The sequence below is a fragment of the Jaculus jaculus genome, chromosome 16, assembly GCF_020740685.1.
Source record: "Jaculus jaculus isolate mJacJac1 chromosome 16, mJacJac1.mat.Y.cur, whole genome shotgun sequence".
NCBI classification, from domain to species: Eukaryota; Metazoa; Chordata; class Mammalia; order Rodentia; family Dipodidae; genus Jaculus; species Jaculus jaculus.
In genome coordinates, this window is record NC_059117.1 from 43,199,853 (window position 1) to 43,218,796 (window position 18,944).

The 18,944-nt window shown below is 37.8% G+C and overlaps 1 protein-coding gene across 1 annotated transcript in view; it reads left to right on the top strand.

Annotated features, from left to right (window-relative positions):
- The window catches only part of Znrf2 (zinc and ring finger 2), a 113,458-nt gene extending 94,750 nt beyond the window's left edge, over positions 1–18,708 (top strand). Inside the window, exons 3-5 of the mRNA XM_004652637.2 lie at positions 1,553–1,658; positions 9,587–9,666; positions 14,995–18,708. Of these exons, the coding sequence (XP_004652694.2) occupies positions 1,553–1,658; positions 9,587–9,644 (164 nt within the window). The 3' untranslated portion in view covers positions 9,645–9,666; positions 14,995–18,708. The remainder of the gene's footprint in view (positions 1–1,552; positions 1,659–9,586; positions 9,667–14,994) is intronic.
- The last annotated feature ends 236 nt before the right edge of the window (positions 18,709–18,944 follow it).

Below are 18,944 nucleotides of genomic sequence, written 5' to 3' on the forward strand. Positions count from 1 at the left end.
GGAGAGACAGAAAAAGGCATACAGAGACTGACTATGGGCCTGCCAGGGCCTTCTGCCACTGCAAAGAACTCCAGGTACATGTGCCCCTTTGTGCACCAGGCTTTATGTGGGTACTAGAGAGTTGAACTGGGGTCGTCAGGCTTTGCAAACAAGCACCTTTAAAACCACTGAACAATCTCCAGCCCATCTCTGAGACTGACTTTGTAGTAAAGACATGAGACCTGCTTACATGTCAGCATTTGCTATTATTCTTCCACGATGTCTTCAAAACCTGTGCCTAGTAAATTTCTATGTATTTCCAATTAATGTGAGGAATCTGTTATATGGGCTTAATGTGTTTCTTAAAAGTAGGTTTATTTCAATTTGCCTTTTTAAATTTATGATTATGAGGATTCATTTTTACATAAATCTAAATGCATTGTTAATCAATTTTAAAAGAATCTTGCCACATTTTAACAACTCTAGGGTCCTTCTTAAAATGAATGTGTGCCATAATTGTGCTTATTTTGTTTGGAATTTCTGAGTTTCCAAGTCTCTTAGAATTTATACAAAAGGTTTGATCTTTGCATTTTCTTTAACTTAAGTAGCTTTGTAGCAGTTTCTTGTTACAGGTGACTTATGTTCATATTTTAGAATTTAAAAAATTAGAATGGTGTTTTGTTTTCATGTATTTTCATCCATAATAAATTAAACTTTTTTGAACTTTCTTGGGTACCAAGTTAATATTGACTAGTAGGAAAAAGAAAATGAATTCCAAATATCTAATTTAACTGATTTCATATCAAAATTCTTTATACCATGAGAAATTCTGTATTCTTGCTTATTGTTGTACCTCAATAAGATGGAAATGCAAGATAGTGTCTAAAAGTAAAGAGTACTTATGAATACTAAGTTTTTTATACTTGTGATAAAAGATACACAGATATTAATCTGGGGAGATGGCTTATAAGGTCAGAGCACTTGCTACACAAGCATGAGGACCTGAGTTCAGTCTCCAGCACCCACAAAAGAAACTGGGAGTGGATGCACAAGGCCTGTAAGTCCAGCTCTTAGGTGAGGGGCAGAGATTAAAGGATCATTGGGCCTCACTGGTCAGCCAGTCTAAACAAAAAGTGGTGCAGGGCTGGGGAGATGGCTTAGTGGTTTAGGCGCTTGCCTACAAAGCCAAAAGACCTAGGTTTGATTCCCCAGAACCCACATACGCCAGATGCACAAAGTAGCACATGCATTTGGAGTTTATTTGCAGTGCCTGAAGGCCCTGGTGTGCCCATTCTCTTTCTCTTTTCTCTTTCAAATAAATAAAAGTTGTTTTGTTTTTTTTAAAGTGGTGCAAACTCCAGGTTTAGTGAGAGACCCAATAATCTCAAAGAAATAAGGCAAAAGAGTGATAGAGGACAACTGTTAAACCCTCTGATCACCTCATGTGTGGGCACATGTATACACACACAAAGACACACAGATACTCATTATAAAGTAGCATATGCATAAATCTTTCTGGGGGGATTTCAATTCGATGGTAATTTTGTTGTCTGGATTTCATTTTTCTCTGCAGAGGATGTGCTGAGTAAAGATGCTGGCGAGTGCGCAATATGCCTTGAAGAACTGCAGCAGGGTGACACTATAGCACGACTACCTTGCCTGTGCATATACCACAAAGGGTAAGGTTCTTACTTTAAGATACTGAAGCAGAATGCTTATTTTCTTCGTTCCTAGCATTGTACTTGGGGTAATGGCAGCTGCTTCATGGAAACCTTTCTGCTCAGACTTGGCTAGAGTGAGAGACCCTGCCCTAAGGAAAAAAAGGAGAAAGAAAATGCTGAACTAACATCACACCTAGTAAATGATAGCAGAAAGGATTACTTGGAATAAAGTCATTATATAATTATAAAATTTTGCTTTTTCTATCTATTGTGTCAAAACATAAAATTGTTAGAAGAAATGGACAGATCTATCATGATGAGAAACTTAAACTCATGAAAAGTGAGTTAAGATCTAGAAAAAATGAGCATTGAAGTTTATCAAGTTTGGCCTCAAAATATTCATGAATGTATATCCTTATTTGTCCTCCCAAGAGTATGAGATTTTGAGTATATGCCAAGATGCCTGACTTCTAACTTGTAAAGGCTTTAAAAAAAAATTATTCCCCCACTCCCATGTTAGAAATCAAACCTACGACCTGGCACAAGACAGGCCAGCTTTGTACCATTGAGCTACATCCTCAGCCCTTTAGTTTGACCCAGTAAATGTATACGTGTGTATATGCACCCAGTGAATACATTTTCTTTTCAAAGACTTACAGAAATTGCTTCTGTCTTTACCTATGCCCGTACACAGCTGTGCCACATAGAACTCAGTTCTCTGACCATTATCACATATCAGTAATAAAAGCATAAATAATCCTAACACATTTATAAATAACTTGCAGATTGAAGAAAGAATCATAATGGAATTTATTAAATAATTGTAATGGAATATTGATTTTTAAAATTGTTAACATGTGCCTAGAGGTAATCTGGGGAGAGGGGAGCTCATGTTATAAGTTAAGGTTTTTTATTTTTTAATTAATAAAGTAACAGCAAAATAAGCAAAGCAGACAGAAAATAAAGATTAGAGGAAAAAAATAGTGAAGTAAAAGGTGATATACAGAAGTTAAGTATAATTCTCTGGAAAAACAGGATTGCCTCTAGAAGTAAAAATTTAAGTAGAGAAATGAAAAGGACATGATTTAGCAGGGATTAAAAGTGTCAGGGCTGGGAAGGTGGCTCAGTGGTTAAAGGTACTTACTTGTAAAGCCTATCTGTCAGAGTTCAGTCCCCTACACCCACATACAGACAGATACTAAGGAGAGCGTGTGCCTGCCTACAACAATAGAAGGTGGAACCAGAAGAATCTGAAGCTTGTGGGCCAGCTAGACCTCTCAATTCACAGCCACAAGAGACCCATTTCAAAGAGAGAAAGAAGAGGGAGCACAGGCACCCTGGTTGTCCTTTTACCTCTACAACACAACAAATAAGTCAGTAAAGAAAAACCAGGAAAAATAACTGGTAAATTTTGTCATACTCTTGAATTTAAACTTTTAAACACTATTTTACTTTTATTTATTTGACAGACAGACAGAGCATAGGCATGCCAGGGCCTCCAGCTAGCAAACAAACTCCAGATGCATGTGCCACTATGCATCTGGCCTAAGTGGGCACTGGGAAATCGAACCTGGGTCCTTAGGCCTCACAGGCAAACACCTTAACCACTAAGCCATCTCTCTAGTAGAGTTTTAAATAATAAGTTCCTTAAAATTAATTTTATCAAGAATGACTTAAAAGAAATTAGGAATCTGTCCTAAGTAATAAACTTGGAATGTTGAAGGAAAAAAGAAAACTCAAGAGAAAACTCAAAAAAAGACCTTCAGTGTGTTCCCCCTAGAAATGGACTGTTATATCCACGACCCTGAAGTAACTACTGATACTCCACTAATGAGGACTTTCAGGGGAATGGAGGTGGTAGAGAGGAGGCATGAAAGGACAAGCTGATAGGAAATTACCAATTTCCTATATGTTCATAGATTAAAGTTCCCAATAATTTTTTAAACAGACCTTTAGAGACCATTTGGCTCTGCCGAGCATTCAGAAAAACACCATTTTTAAAACCTCACATTCTTCTTAGAAATAGAAGATTTCCCTGATTATTCTATGAGAATAGTAAAAACTTAATTATAAGAAGGAAAGATAATCTAGGGGTGGAGAGATGGCTTTAGCAGTTAAGGAGCCTAAGGACCCAGGTTTTATTCCCCAGTACCCATGTAAGCCAGATGTACCAGGTGGTGCATGTATCTGGAGTTCATTTGCAGTTGCTAGAGACCCTGGCTCACCCATTCTATCTCCCTCTGTCCCTGTCTCCCTCAAATAACTTTTTAAAAAAATTACAAAAGATAATTATTTTGTCCCTATTGTACAAACATTTTAAAATACATTTTAGGATACTAAATTTAGCAATACATCTCTAACAATTCTTACCTAAAATAATACCTCATGCTGGACGTGTAATTCAGTGGTATAGCCCTTGCCTAGAATCTTGAGACCCTGAATCCAATTTCCAATACTAAAAAAGAATAAATGAAATAATGCCTCATGACCAGACTATACATTTTCTGGACATGAAAAAATACCATAAAATTAGAAAATTTGTAATTTATTTCATTAATAAGTTAAAGGTAAAATCCACTAATTCAGTAAATAGAGAAAGCTTTCAGTAAAACTCTATATGTTAATGATATTTAAAACAAGCTAAGAATAAGTACTAGTTAAATTATTAAAACTAATGAAGACCTTGTCAAGGTTGCCAGATAGAGATCAACACGTAGAAATTGGTTGCATTCATGTCCCAGTAAGAAAAGAGAAAGTATAACTTTTCTTTAGTAACATTAAAATAACAGAAAGGATTACAAGGGCAGTGAGGTGTATTAGGAATGAGCTATTTATTTTGTAGGGGAGTGGCACATGGCATGCACCTGGAAGTGAGAGGACAGCCTGGGGTGTTCATTCTCTCTTTCTGTCTTTCTTGAGACTAGGTCTTGCTTATTGCTTTGCTGCTGGAAATGCTAGTCTACTTGGCCTGTAAGCTTCAGCATTCTCCTGACACGTTGGGATTACAGGTGCATGCACCCACTTTGTGTCCAGCTTTTTATTTGGATGCTGGGAATTGAACTTGGATTGATAGGCTCGTGAAGCAAGTACATTTAACCATTGAGCCATCTCCCCAACACAATATTTTCCTTCAAAGAAAAATTTTAAAATTAATGCATTTGCATACTATATTATATATAGGGATACTTAATATCATAAAAATTTATGGCCATATTAATTTATATAGTTAATACTATCCTAATCAAATCTGAACTACTTATTTTCTATAACTGGAAAAGTTGATTCTAAAAATATATACAAGATCAAATAATGAATGGCCAAGAAGAGTAAATGCTCTTGAAGAATGCTGTGTTGGGTGATTGAAACAGCATGGCAGTGAAACAAGCTAAAAGCAAAGCCTGTGGGGCAAAATCAGTCTGCCAGCACCCATGCCTGTGTAGAGTCCCCAACGTGAGCCAGTTAATAATATGGATTCTGCAGTCAGGATTCTAGTCTTGAATTCCAGCCCTTCTACTAATTAATGTTGGTACAAGTAAATATTATATCAAATATTTTTGACTAAATAGGTGGAAAAATGATCTTCCAGAGGTGGTATTACAGTGTGATAGAGAAAGGTGAGCTGTTTGATAAATAGTGCTGGGATTGATTGATTGATTAGGGTGTGGAAAAAAATAACTGTAATACAAGAATTATTTTTGATCTCTCGGTAAAGAATTTTTTGTCTAAAATAAATCCTTCCCACAAGAAAGAATAAGCTAAAAAGAAGATTGATAAACTTAACTATTAAGTTCAATTTTACTTAGTTGCATTTGAAACCATAGAAAACTAGACCTTACTTGGGGAGCACTCCAATGTGCAAGAAAGTTTTGCATTGGAGCTAATCCTTGTCCTCAGTGACTGCCTTCATGCAGGTAGCTCATTGCAATTGGAAAATGGAAGAGAGAAGTTATGATCTTAAGAGTTTTGACATTATGTTTCCAAGCACAGTAAAGTTTTGCTCTATTGAACAGCAGCAGATGACATCCTAACTGCTGACATACAAGCCATGGCACAATGAAGTATTAAAGGGACATCCATTTCCCCTACTCTTACTCTTGGTTCAGTAAGATTATAGGGTCTAGAAGTTATTTCGTAATGCTCAGTTTTGTATATTGCTTATCAGGCTGAATAACTTACTCATCTTTCTGTAACATTAAGTTCATTTTTTGTAAACATCCCATAATATTAGAAATGAATATGTTCTGGTTATAAAATTGTATTGTCTGCCTTTAATCTGATTTTTTTCTCATTAAGCCTTGCTACTTTTAGCTTATGATTTTGTGGAAAGAAAGTTTATCAAAACAAGTAAGGTCCAGGCATGATGGTGCATGCCTGTAATTCTAGTACTCTCAGGAGACTGAGGCAAGATTATGAGTTTATGGCCAGCTTAGAATTAGCAAGACCTTGTCTCAAAACCCTTTTATATTCCAAAATGTGTGTTATAGCTGAAATACCTGAATTCTTGAAAATCTGTAAGAAAAAGACAAAGCAAAATGGAAAATTTGGGAAAATCATTGTCAATCTAATAAAAAGTAAGCAGTAAATAAATATGAGTTGATAGAATTGGTGAATGTCAATAATAGTGCATATGCTATGGCCCTTGACTTCTGCCTGTACTTATGTACATGCCTTCTAAAAGGCCTTGATATTTTGTTCCAAAACATTGCTTCTACCCAAGGCATAAGACCAGGAAAAGATAAAGAAGCTTAAGGCAGGGCTGGAGGATGGCTTAGCGGTTAAGGCATTTGTCTGCAAAGCCAAAGGACCCAGGTTCTATTCCCAGGACCCACGTTAGCCAGATGCACAAAGTGGTGCACCTGTCTGGAGTTCATTTGCAATGGCTGGAGGCCCTGGCATGTGCCCATTCTCATTCATTCTCTCTCTCTCTCTCTCTCTCTCTCTCTCTCTCTCTCTCTCTCTCTCTCTCTCTCTCCCCCTCTTTCTCTGTCAAATAAATAAAAATAATTTTAAAAAAAGAAGAAGCTTAAGGGCACAATGTAAATCAATACAGTGCTCCCTTCAATGAGAAGACCTTAGAATGATACCAAAACAATTTTTTTCAAACTGGGTTTACTGACAAAATTAGTTCATATTTTAGAATAAGCTCCTTTCAAAGGATGTTCATAGGTCAATGAAAATATCCATCATTAAGACTAGAGGGCTGGAGAGATGGCTTAGTAGTTAAGTGCTTGCCTGTGAAGCCTAAGGACCCCGGTTTGAGGCTCAATTCCCCAGGACCCACGTTAGCCAGATGCACAAGGGGGCACACGCATCTGGAGTTTGTTTGCAGTGGCTGAAGGCCCTGGTGCACCCATTCTCTCTCTCTCCCTCTGTCTCTTTCTCTCTGTCTGCCACTCTCAAATAAATAAATAAAAATAAACAAATTTTAAGACTGGAAAAATGCATTGTGATAGTTTCTTTTTAATTTTGAGACAAAAATCTCACCAAATTTCATAGCCTGGCCTTAACACATTCTAGCCAAGACTGTCCTTGAGCCTGCAGTGTTGTAGTCTCAGCCTTCCAAGTAGCTGGAAACATATGCCTGTACCACCAGTCCTATCTGGTGAATACAATGAGAATATAAAAATAAGGACCATAGGAATAATTACAAATCTGAAAGTATACAAAAAATTATGACAGGGCTGGAGAGATGGCCTAGTGGTTAAGCACTTGCCTGTGAAGCCTAAGGACCCCGGTTCGAGTCTCGATTCCCCAGGACCCACGTTAGCCAGATGCACAAGGGGGCGCATGCATCTGGAGTTCGTTTGCAGTGGCTGGAAGCCCTGGTGCACCCATTCTCTCCCTCTCCCTCTTTCACTCTCGATCTTTCTTATATAAATAAATAAAAAAAAAAAATTTAAATTATGACAAAAGCATGTGAAAAGAGACACTTATATGATTTTATATAAATATACTGTGAATTATTAACATATCTATAATATTTTTTTCAGTTCCCAATATTTCATTTTAAGAGGTTTTCTTGTAGTTCAGGGGACTGTACTTTTTCAGTGCAGAGCAGATGTGTATTAAGGCATTTATCTTGTTGTTTTCCTGTCATTTTCATCTTCCAAGCCAACCTCTCAGGATGAGAATGATAGATCTTAATTTCTCCTTTAGCATATTAACAAGCTTCTGGCTTTGTGCCATATGCATATTTATCATGTGCCCTCAACAAGAGTACTGGACAGTTTGAATCTTGCTTGTGTAGCTTACCAGCTGCTGTCCAGATTACTGATTCTGTCACCTGTCACAGCCCTGTGAGGTAGGAATTCCTGCAGTGACAGTCATGTTCTGTGTCTGTGCTGTCCCATAGATTGGTCATCAGCCATGTCATCTTTGAGCATATGAGTGGTGAGAACAAGGAACAGCGTTGTTTTTTTTTTTTTTTTTAATTTAATCTAATGAACTTAAATTTAAATAACTTGTGGCTCTTGAACTCTGCAGAGCTACAGTAAGGATAGTTATATGTACCTTGGTATTTGATTTCTAATAAAATAAGATCATGAAATACTCTGTAGTGTAAATGTAACATATGTATCCTTATTTATGTTTGTATATAGTCATTGTAGAACAGGGTGGAATTAAAGGTTGTATAATTATGTCAATTTTTTTTAAGAGAGAAAGAATTGGCACACCAGGGCCTTACACACTGCAGTAGAACTCCAGACATTTGCACCACCCAGTGAGCATATGTGACCTTGCACTTGCCTCGCCTATGTGTGTCTAGCTTATTGGGATCTGGAGAGAGATTGAACATTGGTCCTTAGGATTCACAGGCAAGCGCCTTAACTGCTAAGCCATCTCTCAAGCCCATGGATTTGTTTTTTCAAATTTTTTCTTTATTTTTAAACAAAGAGAGAGAAAATATGAGTATGGGCCTCTAGCCCTTGTAAACAAACTCCATATGCGTGTACCACTTTGTGCATCTGGTTTTACATAGGAACTTGGTAATCAAACCCATGTCATTAGGCTTTTCCGGCAAGTCTCTTAACGGCTGAGCCATCTCTCCAGCCCATGAATTTGGTTTTTTAAAATGTTCTACAGGGTTGGAGAGAGAGCTTAGCTGTTAAGGCACTTGCCTGCAAAGCCCAAGAACACATCCAAATCTCCAGGTCCCACATAAGCCAGATGCACAGTGACACAAGTATGCAATGTCACACATGCATGTCTAGAGTTTATCTGCAGTGGCTGAAGGCCCTGACATACCCATTCTCTCTCTGCCTCCCCCCTTCAAATAAAATAAATTTTTTAATGTTCTACAATATTATCAAAGACAAAAATTTAAAGCTATTTACTACATTGATATGTGGCATGAATATGTTGATGTGAAACTATTTTGAAAAAAGAAATCTTTTACCAAAATTGTTCTTTAACTTTTTGGTTTTTTGAGGTTGAGTCTTACCCTAGCTCAGGCTGACCTGGAATTCTCTATGTAGTCTCAGGGTGGGCTGGAACTCATAGCAATCTTCCTACCTCTGCCTCCCAAGTGCTGGGATTAAAGGTGTATGCCACCATGCCTGGATTGAAAATTGATGAAAGGCTGGTGCACACCTTTAATCTCATCACTTGAGAGGCCAAGGTAGGTGGATTATCCCAAGTTTGAAGGCTGGAGTGAGACCCTACCTCATAAAATTAAGTGATGAAATGGTCGTTCTCTATGGGAGTAGTTATTCTGTTTTAAGCTTAAATTTCCATATAGTATAATTTTAAAATATTTTCCCTGTTAATTATTTAAGATATCAAAACAAAATAAACATGCTTTCTTTAGTATATGTCAAGATGTGATCATTAAATATACTGATTTTTCTCCAAAAATATACTAAATTTGGTTGACTAGTAAGTATTTTTATTATGGCTCTTGTGACATAAGCAATTCTACATAGAATTTAATTGTCTTTTCTTTCCAGCTGCATAGATGAATGGTTTGAAGTAAATAGATCTTGCCCTGAACACCCTTCAGATTAAGCATCAGTTTCCAGTCTTATGGGTAAATCTCCTTAATTTGTTTTAACTGCCTTTTAAAATGTTACCTGAAATCACACATTTTCAGCCATGTGTTTTCATCCATTTATTCAGAGCTGCATGCATGTGCCTGTGTGTATGTTCCAAATCTATTGGTAGAATATTACATAAAAACCTACATTCAAAACTAAATTAAAGGGACTCAGGGTCTTGTTCAGTGTTTTAAGTACATTCTTGACTCAACCCAGAAAAAAAAAAGATACATTGACATCTTTATTGATTCCTGACTAGAGATAAGTGCTGAGTGACTAATATGTTATTTTTACTCTAAAACACATTTGTGGGGCTGAGGAGATAGCTCAGTCAATAAAATAAGGATGTGTGTTCAATCCCCAAAACTCATGTAAACATTGCTGACCATAGTGGTGCACACTTGTAATATCAGTGCTGGGGAGGCAAAAACAACTCCCGGGGCTCACTAGCCAGCCAGCCTTAACTGTCTGAAAACAAAAGAAACAACAGCAACAAAAAGCAGTGGATGGCATTCATGAAATGGTCCCCTGGCCTCCAAATACATGTGTACACACATATGTACAAAATAATTTTAAAAACACATTTTCTTACTTAATTACAGTGTTACACTTAGAGGAGAAAACAAATTATATCATAACTCCATTATCCCAGTTAGAAGTTATCAAGGCTCTTTAAAAAGAAAGCTTTGGGCTGGGGAGGTGGCTCAGTCCATAAAGTGTTTGTCATGTAAGTCTAAGGACCTGAGTTTGGAGGCCCAGCACCTACATTAAAAAAAAAAAAAAACAGGTGGCTAGAGATGGCTTAGCAGTTAAGGCTCATGCCTGAAAAGCCAAGGCACCCAGGTTCAATTCTCCACGTAAGCTACAAGCACATCATGGTGCATGTGTCTGGAATTTGTTAGCAGTGGCTAGAGGCCCTGGCAAGCCCATTCTCTCTCTCATAAATAAATAAAAATAAATCATTTTTAAAAAGCCAGGGCTGGAGAGATGGTTTAGTGATTAAGGCACTTGCCTCCAAAGCTTAAGGACTCAATTTCAATTTCCCCAGTACCCACATAGCCAGATGCACAAGTTGGCACATGCATCTAAAGTTTGTTTGCCGTGACTAGAACTTGGTGTTCCCATATTCTCATTCTTTATCTTCCCTCCCTCCACCCTCCTTTAGATAAGTAAATAAATAAACAAATAAAAAATTTTTTTTGAAAAGCCAGGCCTAATAACACATACCTGTAATCCTAGTACTAGGAAGTCAGAGACAGGAGGATCCCTGGGGCTGCTGGCCAGCTAGTTGAGCCAAATCAGATGAGCTCTAAGGCTCAATGACAGATGGTGTCTCAAAATGTCAGGTGAAGAGCAGTTGAGGAACTATACTTAGCAAGTTGCTTTTTATGTTATTCACATCTGAACCAAGTAGGGGAGGGGGAGAGCCTTGGACAAGTTAGCCAAGAGTTCAAGATCATGAAATTGCTAGCAAATAGCATCAGACTTCGTGTCGTTGGTCATAATCTCTTAAGATGTGTGTTGAGGTGATTTGATTCTAGTTGTTTAGCAGTATTTGGGTGCCTTTAAAGGTCCCAGAAGGCTGAGGCAGGAGTTCCAGACCAGCCTGAGCTGCTGCAGAAAACCTTGACTTAAAAAACGTAGGAAGAGGCCAGGTGCAGTGGCGCACGCCTTTAATCCCAGCACTCTGGAGGCAGAGGTAGAATGATCACCAAGAGTTCAAGGCCACCCTGAGACTACATAGTTAATTCCGGGTCAACCTGGACCAGAGTGAGACCCTACCTTGAAAAACCAAAAAAAAAAAAAAAAGAAGAAAAGGGGAGGGGAGGGGAGGGGAGAGGAGGGGAGGGGAGGGGAGGGGAGGGGAGGGGAGGGGAGGGGAGGGGAGGGGAGGGGAGGGGAGGGGAGGGGAGGAAGGAAGGAAGGAAGGAAGGAAGGAAGGAAGGAAGGAAGGAAGGAAGGAAGGAAGGAAGAAAGAAAAAAGAAAAACCTAGGAAGGGCTGGAGAGATGGCTTAGCGGTTAAGATGCGTGCCTGCAAAGCCTAAGGGCCCAGGTTCAATTCTCCCGCTCCCACATAAGCCAGATGTAGATAGTGGTGCATGCATCTGGAGTTTGTTTGCAGTGGCTAAAGGCCCTGGGGCGCCCATCCTCCCTCTCTCTCTCCCTTTGTCCCTAAAAATAAAAATAAATCTTTTAAAAAGAACCTAGGAAGGATGGGGAGGGGTTTTAGTGTTTTTCATGTCAAGAGTATATCCCTAAATCTTAAACCTATAAATTAAAATGGTCCTTTTAGTCTGTTTTGGTGCATTCAGGCTGCCTTAAATGGCTAATTTGTAAACAGCATTTAATGCTCACAGCTCTGAAAGCTGGGAAGTCCTCGTGACGTGAGTGCTTATTTTTCATGTGTGATACCTTAAGGATAGCACCTCCAAAGGCTGTACCTCTTGAAAGGTTTAAGCACAAGGATTTGGGGGAGGAACAAACACAGACCAGACCATGACAGTTCTACATTATGATATAGATGCTATTTTCTGTTATGATCTCATCTCTAAATGTTTTTCTTTGGCATCATATTGAGCTTATGGAGTACATGGAACACGTGTCTCATCATCAAAATACACATATATCTGTTAAATCTTCAGCAGCCATTTGTTTTCTTATACTATATTGCAGTATAATCTTTGTGTGGGAGGGGAAGGGGGATTGGTACACAGAAACTGAATTTTCAAATGAGCCTAAATGACACAGAATGAACTTTCTAGTCCACTGCCTCCAGAAATCTGAACCAATGGAGTCCTTCTATGACTTTTTTTTTTAAGGTAATGTCTTTCTTCTAGTCCAGGTTGATCTGGAATTCACTATGTAGTCTCAGAGGGCCTAGAACTTCCTACCTCTGCCTCCCAAGTTCTGCGATTCAAGGCATGCACCACTATGCCAGGCTTTCTAAAACTTTCAAAGAAACATTCTGAAGAATTTAGAGACATGGAATATCTTCACTTACATCTTTCTTCTGTCCTGACTACTCCTTTTTTTTTGGCCAGGCAATAGTCTTCTTCCTTTTTCGTCCTAGATTAAAAGAATATGGGTTAAAATATTAAATTTTGGGCTAGAGAGATGGTTCAGCAGTTAAGGCACTTGCCTGCAAAACGACTCCCCAGTACTCACATAAATAAAGCCAGTTGCACAAAGTGGCACATGCATCTGGAGTTCGCTTGTAGGGGCTGGAGGTGCTGGCCCTCTCTCTCTCAAAATAAGTACATAAATAAATACTTTTTTAAAAAAGGTGAGAGCAACAAACACCTGTGACTTCTAGCTTACACACATACAGTGTACAGTAAGGCCACCTGTTTATATCTTTCAGAATAAGAATTTACCTGTTAAAATATAGACAAGAATATCTGAGATGTTGATTCATCAGGAAGTTGTAGGCTTTTTTTCTTTTTAAAAAATATTGTATTTATTGATTTATCAATAAATTTATCTAGAAAGGCATGTAGAGAGAGAATGGGCATGCCAGGGCCTGTAGCCACTACAAACGAACTCCAGATGCATTTGCCCCCTTGTACATTGGCTTACTTGGGTATTAGGGTGTAGAACTTGGATCCTTAGGCTTTATAGGCAGATGCCTTAACCACTAAGCCATCTCTCCAGCCCCCCCCCTTGTAGTTTAATTTAATATTTTATTTATGTATATTGTTTTTATTTGGGTTTTTCAAATTGTTTGGAGGAGATTTTTAAAAATTAAGAGTTGGGCTGGGGAGATGGCTCAGTGGCTAAAAGTGCTTGCTTGCAAAGCCTGCACACCTAGGTTTGATTTCTTCAGTGCCCATTTGTATATATAAAGCCAGATGCACAAAGTAACACATGCATTTATACTTTGCAGTGAAAAGTAAAGAGCAAGCATGTGTATTGTGGAAATAATGATTTACATATTGGCTGAGTTTTGAGGCTAGATTAAAAACTTTTTAATGGACAACTTCCATAATTATACACAATAAACCATGGTAATTCCATCCCCTCCCCACTTTCCCCTTTATATCATCTCCTCTCCATTAATCTGTCTTTTTCTCCTATGATAAGGGTCTTGTGTAGGTAGTACCAGGCACTGCAAGGTCATGGATATTCAGGCCATTTTGTGTCTGGAAGATTGCATTGTAAGCAGGCAGTCCTACCCTTCTTTTGGCTCTTAGATTCCTTCTGCACCTCTTCCACAATGAATCCCCAAGTCTTGGAAGGTGTGATAGAGGTATCTCAGTGCTGAACACTCCTTTGTCACTTCTTCTCAATACTTGGTTCCTTTTGAGTCATCCCAGAGGTCACCACCATCTGAAAAGAGAAGCTTCTCTAACCAAAAGTGAGAGTAACATTAATATGTATGAATGTTAAGAAAAGTGCTTACAAGGAAGTTTGGTGAGCATAATTATGCATTTAGCCAGACAATAGCAGATGTTATTCCCCTAGGGCTCATGACCTCCCCCACCATAGGTTTTTGACTAGGTTTTCAGTATCATGCAGATATTCCCTCCCATGGAGGAGGCCTCCAGTCCAATTAGAGAATGATTGGTTTTCCCCATAACAAACAAGTCCCTATTGTACCAGTTGGCTTATTTGGCCTCACTGGCCAAACTTAAGGCTTGGAATGTCCACTGCTGTTTATCACCACTGATGACTTCTCCCTCCCATAGGGCTGCATGCAGCATAGCATTTTCTAGCTTTGTTAACTTTTCCCAGGGAGGAGGTTTTCATCTTAGCTCCAGCTTGATTTCTCAGTAATCTTGCAGCTCAAGCCTGTGGAGTCTTCAGCAGTAGGGTCTTATCATCTAATTCTGGTGGGAAACCAAGAACCTTGGCAAATGGCCTGTAATATTTGGGGGCCATTAGGGACCTCCCTGGCCAACTACTCATTGGAAGATATCCCATCCCTGGCACTGAAATTTTTTCTAGTAGCTGTCTAAGGCTTCTTCTGGGTGCGCTATTACCAAAAAAAAAAAAAAGGCTTTCATGTGGCTTATTCATAACGTAAGTTTTGATTAACCCTCCCCCCACCCTTACTTTACTCAATCTCTTCCCCTGACCATTAGGCTGTTATGCCCCCAGTGAACTGTTCACCTACTTACATATATAAGTTTTAACTGATATATGAGTTTTACATATATGAGTTTTAACTGTGTTTTGATCAATTTTGCAGAATAATAATTTTTTAAGTTTTGAAAATAGTAAATGTTTATGGAACAACTGTGTTCATAGAGAAGTGGATGTTGTATTTTGATTTGTATGATTTCTCTTGGACCATGACTTAAGCTCATCTACTTTTGTACAGGATTTCTCGTCTTGTCAAGATGCTTGTGAAATCTAGAGAATTTGAGGATGTCTCTGAAAATCGAAACAGCAGGCTTCCTCAGCCAGGAAGCTGAATTCTGTGACACTCAGTCATGCAGAGATGGACGGTCATTTAGGAAGCAACAGTCCTGCTGAAGAGAGGAGAAGAGCCACAGAACTCGGCGAACCAAACTATAAGGGACACCCAGGGGTTCTGACAATGCTGCACGTCCCTTCATAGTCACCTGCCTAGATAATGCTGATAAACATTTTGTATTCAGACGCCAAAGTTAACTGATTCAAAAGTTGATTTGCTTTTTATTAAGTTCTCTAGAGCTGAATAACTAGCCGTGTTTCAATTTGTTTTGTTTTCTTAGTTTGGGTCTCTTAACTTTCTTCAGCATAACCTATCTGCATTCAGTTATTGTTAAATTAGAAAACACCTAATTTAGTTCTTAACATACTGTTCTTCAATGGGAAACCACGAAATGCAGTCAAGCAGTAAAACCTTCTCTGAATGGAGGCTATGACCCCAACTTCTTCCATTCTTCCCCAGGTATGGAAAGTGACTTATCCATAGCAAAGTTCAAGTAATAGTTTGCAAGAGTTAATATTATCAGAATCCATCCAAAGAGTAAATCAGGTTGCTTAATTACATTTTGATTCACTAACTGCAGAATTGTCTACTGGCTCGCAGTGTGAGTGAGTGTTCCCTTTGAGGTAAAGCTGCTCAGTACTTAGTAGCAGTGAGTCACCTTGCAGCTATGCATCTTTTCAAAAATACAAATTACCAATTTTAAGTGCTGCCAGCTACAGTAACTTTGTTTTAACGGGTATTTTTTGTTTGTTCTTTTCATGGAGTTATTTTATTGTGCTTTGCATCTCTAAGCAGCTTTCCCATATTTGGGTAAAATGGTTAGCAAGTTGTAAATTTTGAGTTGAATGAAATAAATATTTCTAGAGTGGAACTTGGACTAATTTGAAGGACATTTTATATACTTTTGAAAATCAGTTTAATTGGGATGCCAGATTTCTAGCAACTTGCATCTTTAATTTTCCAGATAATCTGGAAGTTAGCATTTGATAAATGATTTTTTAAGCAAACATAAAGGTTTTGTTAATTTATAATTTATTGATGTGTTGTTACTGTAATTGAAAATGTTATGAAGACTTTCACATTCAGTTTTTGTAGAAAGAAAATGTGTTCAACAAAAGTATGTGAATAAATATTCCCCCAAATATATATATCTGAATGGTTAAACATACTGAAAGAGAGCTGTCATGGCTACAGTAGTGAATGTCTGTATATGTTATCAAAAACACCAGTAAGTAGATTTCACATTTTGAACATAGGGAAAATGTTATTAGTGGATATTTGGCAGTGAACTTTAGGTGGTATAGCTGACAGCTGCACAGTACTGTTCTCTTATTTTCCACTTTCCTTGGTGTCTTCTAAGTATTTACTTTTTTGTTTAATGCTGCTACTCTTATCCTCATTTGTTTCCCAATTCTATTGCTTCTGTTTCATATTTTTAAAGGGCAAGTACAGAAGCAACTGCTGCTACCCAGAAAAAAAATGTGTTATAAATAATTAAAAGAATTTTTAATTACTTTTTGTGTGATTTTAGACGAGGTAACACTTTTCCCACAGTTGTCCAGTGAAATGCCCTTCGTTATGCTCACGCTGTGAGAATCCAAAACCGCCATGTGGCTGATAGGACATTTCCACGGGTGCTTTGCTAACCAGTTGTGGAACCCTGTCTGTCATCATGAAATCTGAATTGAAGTCCATCTTACTTCATATATGCGGTTTGCTTGGCTTTCACACCTCCCCTAATATTTTCCCCAAGGGAATAGCTCTTAGAATGTGAAGAATTAATTAGTTTGCTTTCTACTACTGATACATTGTTGTGATAAGAATTACTTAGCTGTCTTCCAGGTACAGCTGTGGTCATTACTGTATTCTCCCGGCAGTTGATTTTCTGCTGTAGTATACTTGTTAACTTTTTGAGCGGTCTTGGCTTAAATCCATCTTTCCTCCTTTACTCTGTCTCTCACTGAAGTCTTCATCACGCATCATGTGGCCTCTACCTGGCACATGGCTTTGTGCTCTGGATGCCACCACAGAGCTCTGTGTTTGTCAGTGTTGAACACATTAGCTTGACGATACTTATCCAAACAGGATTTACTGAAATGTGTTTAAAACAGCCACTTTTTTGTTACAATTTACAAAGTTGGCATTTTTATTTTTAATTCAGTTTCCCATGTTTCCTATTATAGCAAAAGCACTTGGAAATGCGGGGGGTGGTTTTGAAAGCTTAAATGCTCCAGTTTTTGTTCTAAGTCAATATTTTGGAAATATTATAAGTGATATTTAATGTTGCTTATAATATTTACATAGCTGTATGCAGACACTGAATAGTATAAGACAAAATTATGTTAGATGTTTAAATTTTCAACTGGAACTACTGACAACTATATATGGAAATATAATAAAGGTTGAAAACCTAGGTTATCAAATTGGTTATAGCTTTCTAGAATCTTTGTAAATACTTGTCTTCAAATAAGGTCATGTGTGCATATAGAAAGCAGTGTGTTATTCACTTCCACATTAGTGCCACTCTTGCTGCACAATGAATTTATTGCCAAATTTGAGTCATCCTACTTTTATCTGGCGCTTTTTTTTTTTCGTCAGAATGTTTAAGAAAATGTAAAGTCATTTTATCTTACTACTAGCTCTTTTCCAGAGAAACAGACTAACCAGTCTTAATGTTTTTCTGATCTACTTTCAAATCAGGTTATAGATTGTGTTTTAAGAAGTGTTTAATTGAAATATAAACTGGTTTCTATAACTGATTTGTGTGTGTGTGATTATAGAAACATTTGAGAAAGTACTGTTTTTAACAGTTACACAATGTATAGGTTTTGGTTTCTTGGTGCATATCCTGTTTTTTTTTTTAAATGTTACTTGACTATCCTGGTTTTTACCCACTTTAGGCACTTTATTATAATGCCACCCAATCCACCCTAGCAGATCTACAGTATGTATTTCAAAAGGATTTTAACTTGAGAAAGTTGTTGAAATGGCAGAATTCCTTTCAAAGCTTATTTGGCTCACAACTGTGTGTGTAAGTTTGAATGCCAGTAACATTTATGGGCAGTGATTTTTGCTAGGCATGATGCCTCATAGCTGTATTACTAGGACTTGGGAGGCTGAGGCAGGAGGATTGTCATAAGTTAGAGGTCTAGGGTAACCTTCCTCATTAACAAAGCAGAAATCATTTCAGTTAATGTGTTTAAGCAAGACAAAGGCATATTCATTAAATGAAAACAATTGTAAATTCAATGTAAATATTATCTGTCATTATGTACTGACTTTGACTTTCAGAGTAGAATAAGGATTTTTCCAACAAGCTACCTGTGAACAAAGCATGAAATGCTGTGTTTTGAAATGCAACACTACTTGAATTTACCCTCAAGTTGATAGCCACCATATTATTCATTGATAATAACGTCCAGATCATCTAATGCTTTCACAGAGGAAGTTTGCTTACCAGTCAAATTATCAGGGACTATGTAAAATTACCTAGAAGAAAATGGTGCTTATTAAATATGAGTGCAGTTTGTTAGTTTTGGCTTATTCTGATGTAAACTCTGTATGCATTGGTAAGTGATTGTGAAGTGTCTCTTCTATATAAACATTTTCACTTAAAAAGTCTGGCATATCAGTATTTTGTATAGGGACCATTCTCCCTATTTTTGCTGAGGTATGTTAGCTTCTGATGTTTTTTCTAAGCTGTGTTAGGAATAACAGTAGTTCTGTTAGCCATCTATCTGCCTTCTTCTTTAACCAGACCTTTTCCTTCTGAAACTGAATTGCTGCTGCTTGGGTTTTCTCAGAGGAAACTGCTCCTTGATGTACTCATGGAGCAGAAATGGGATGGGGCCAGA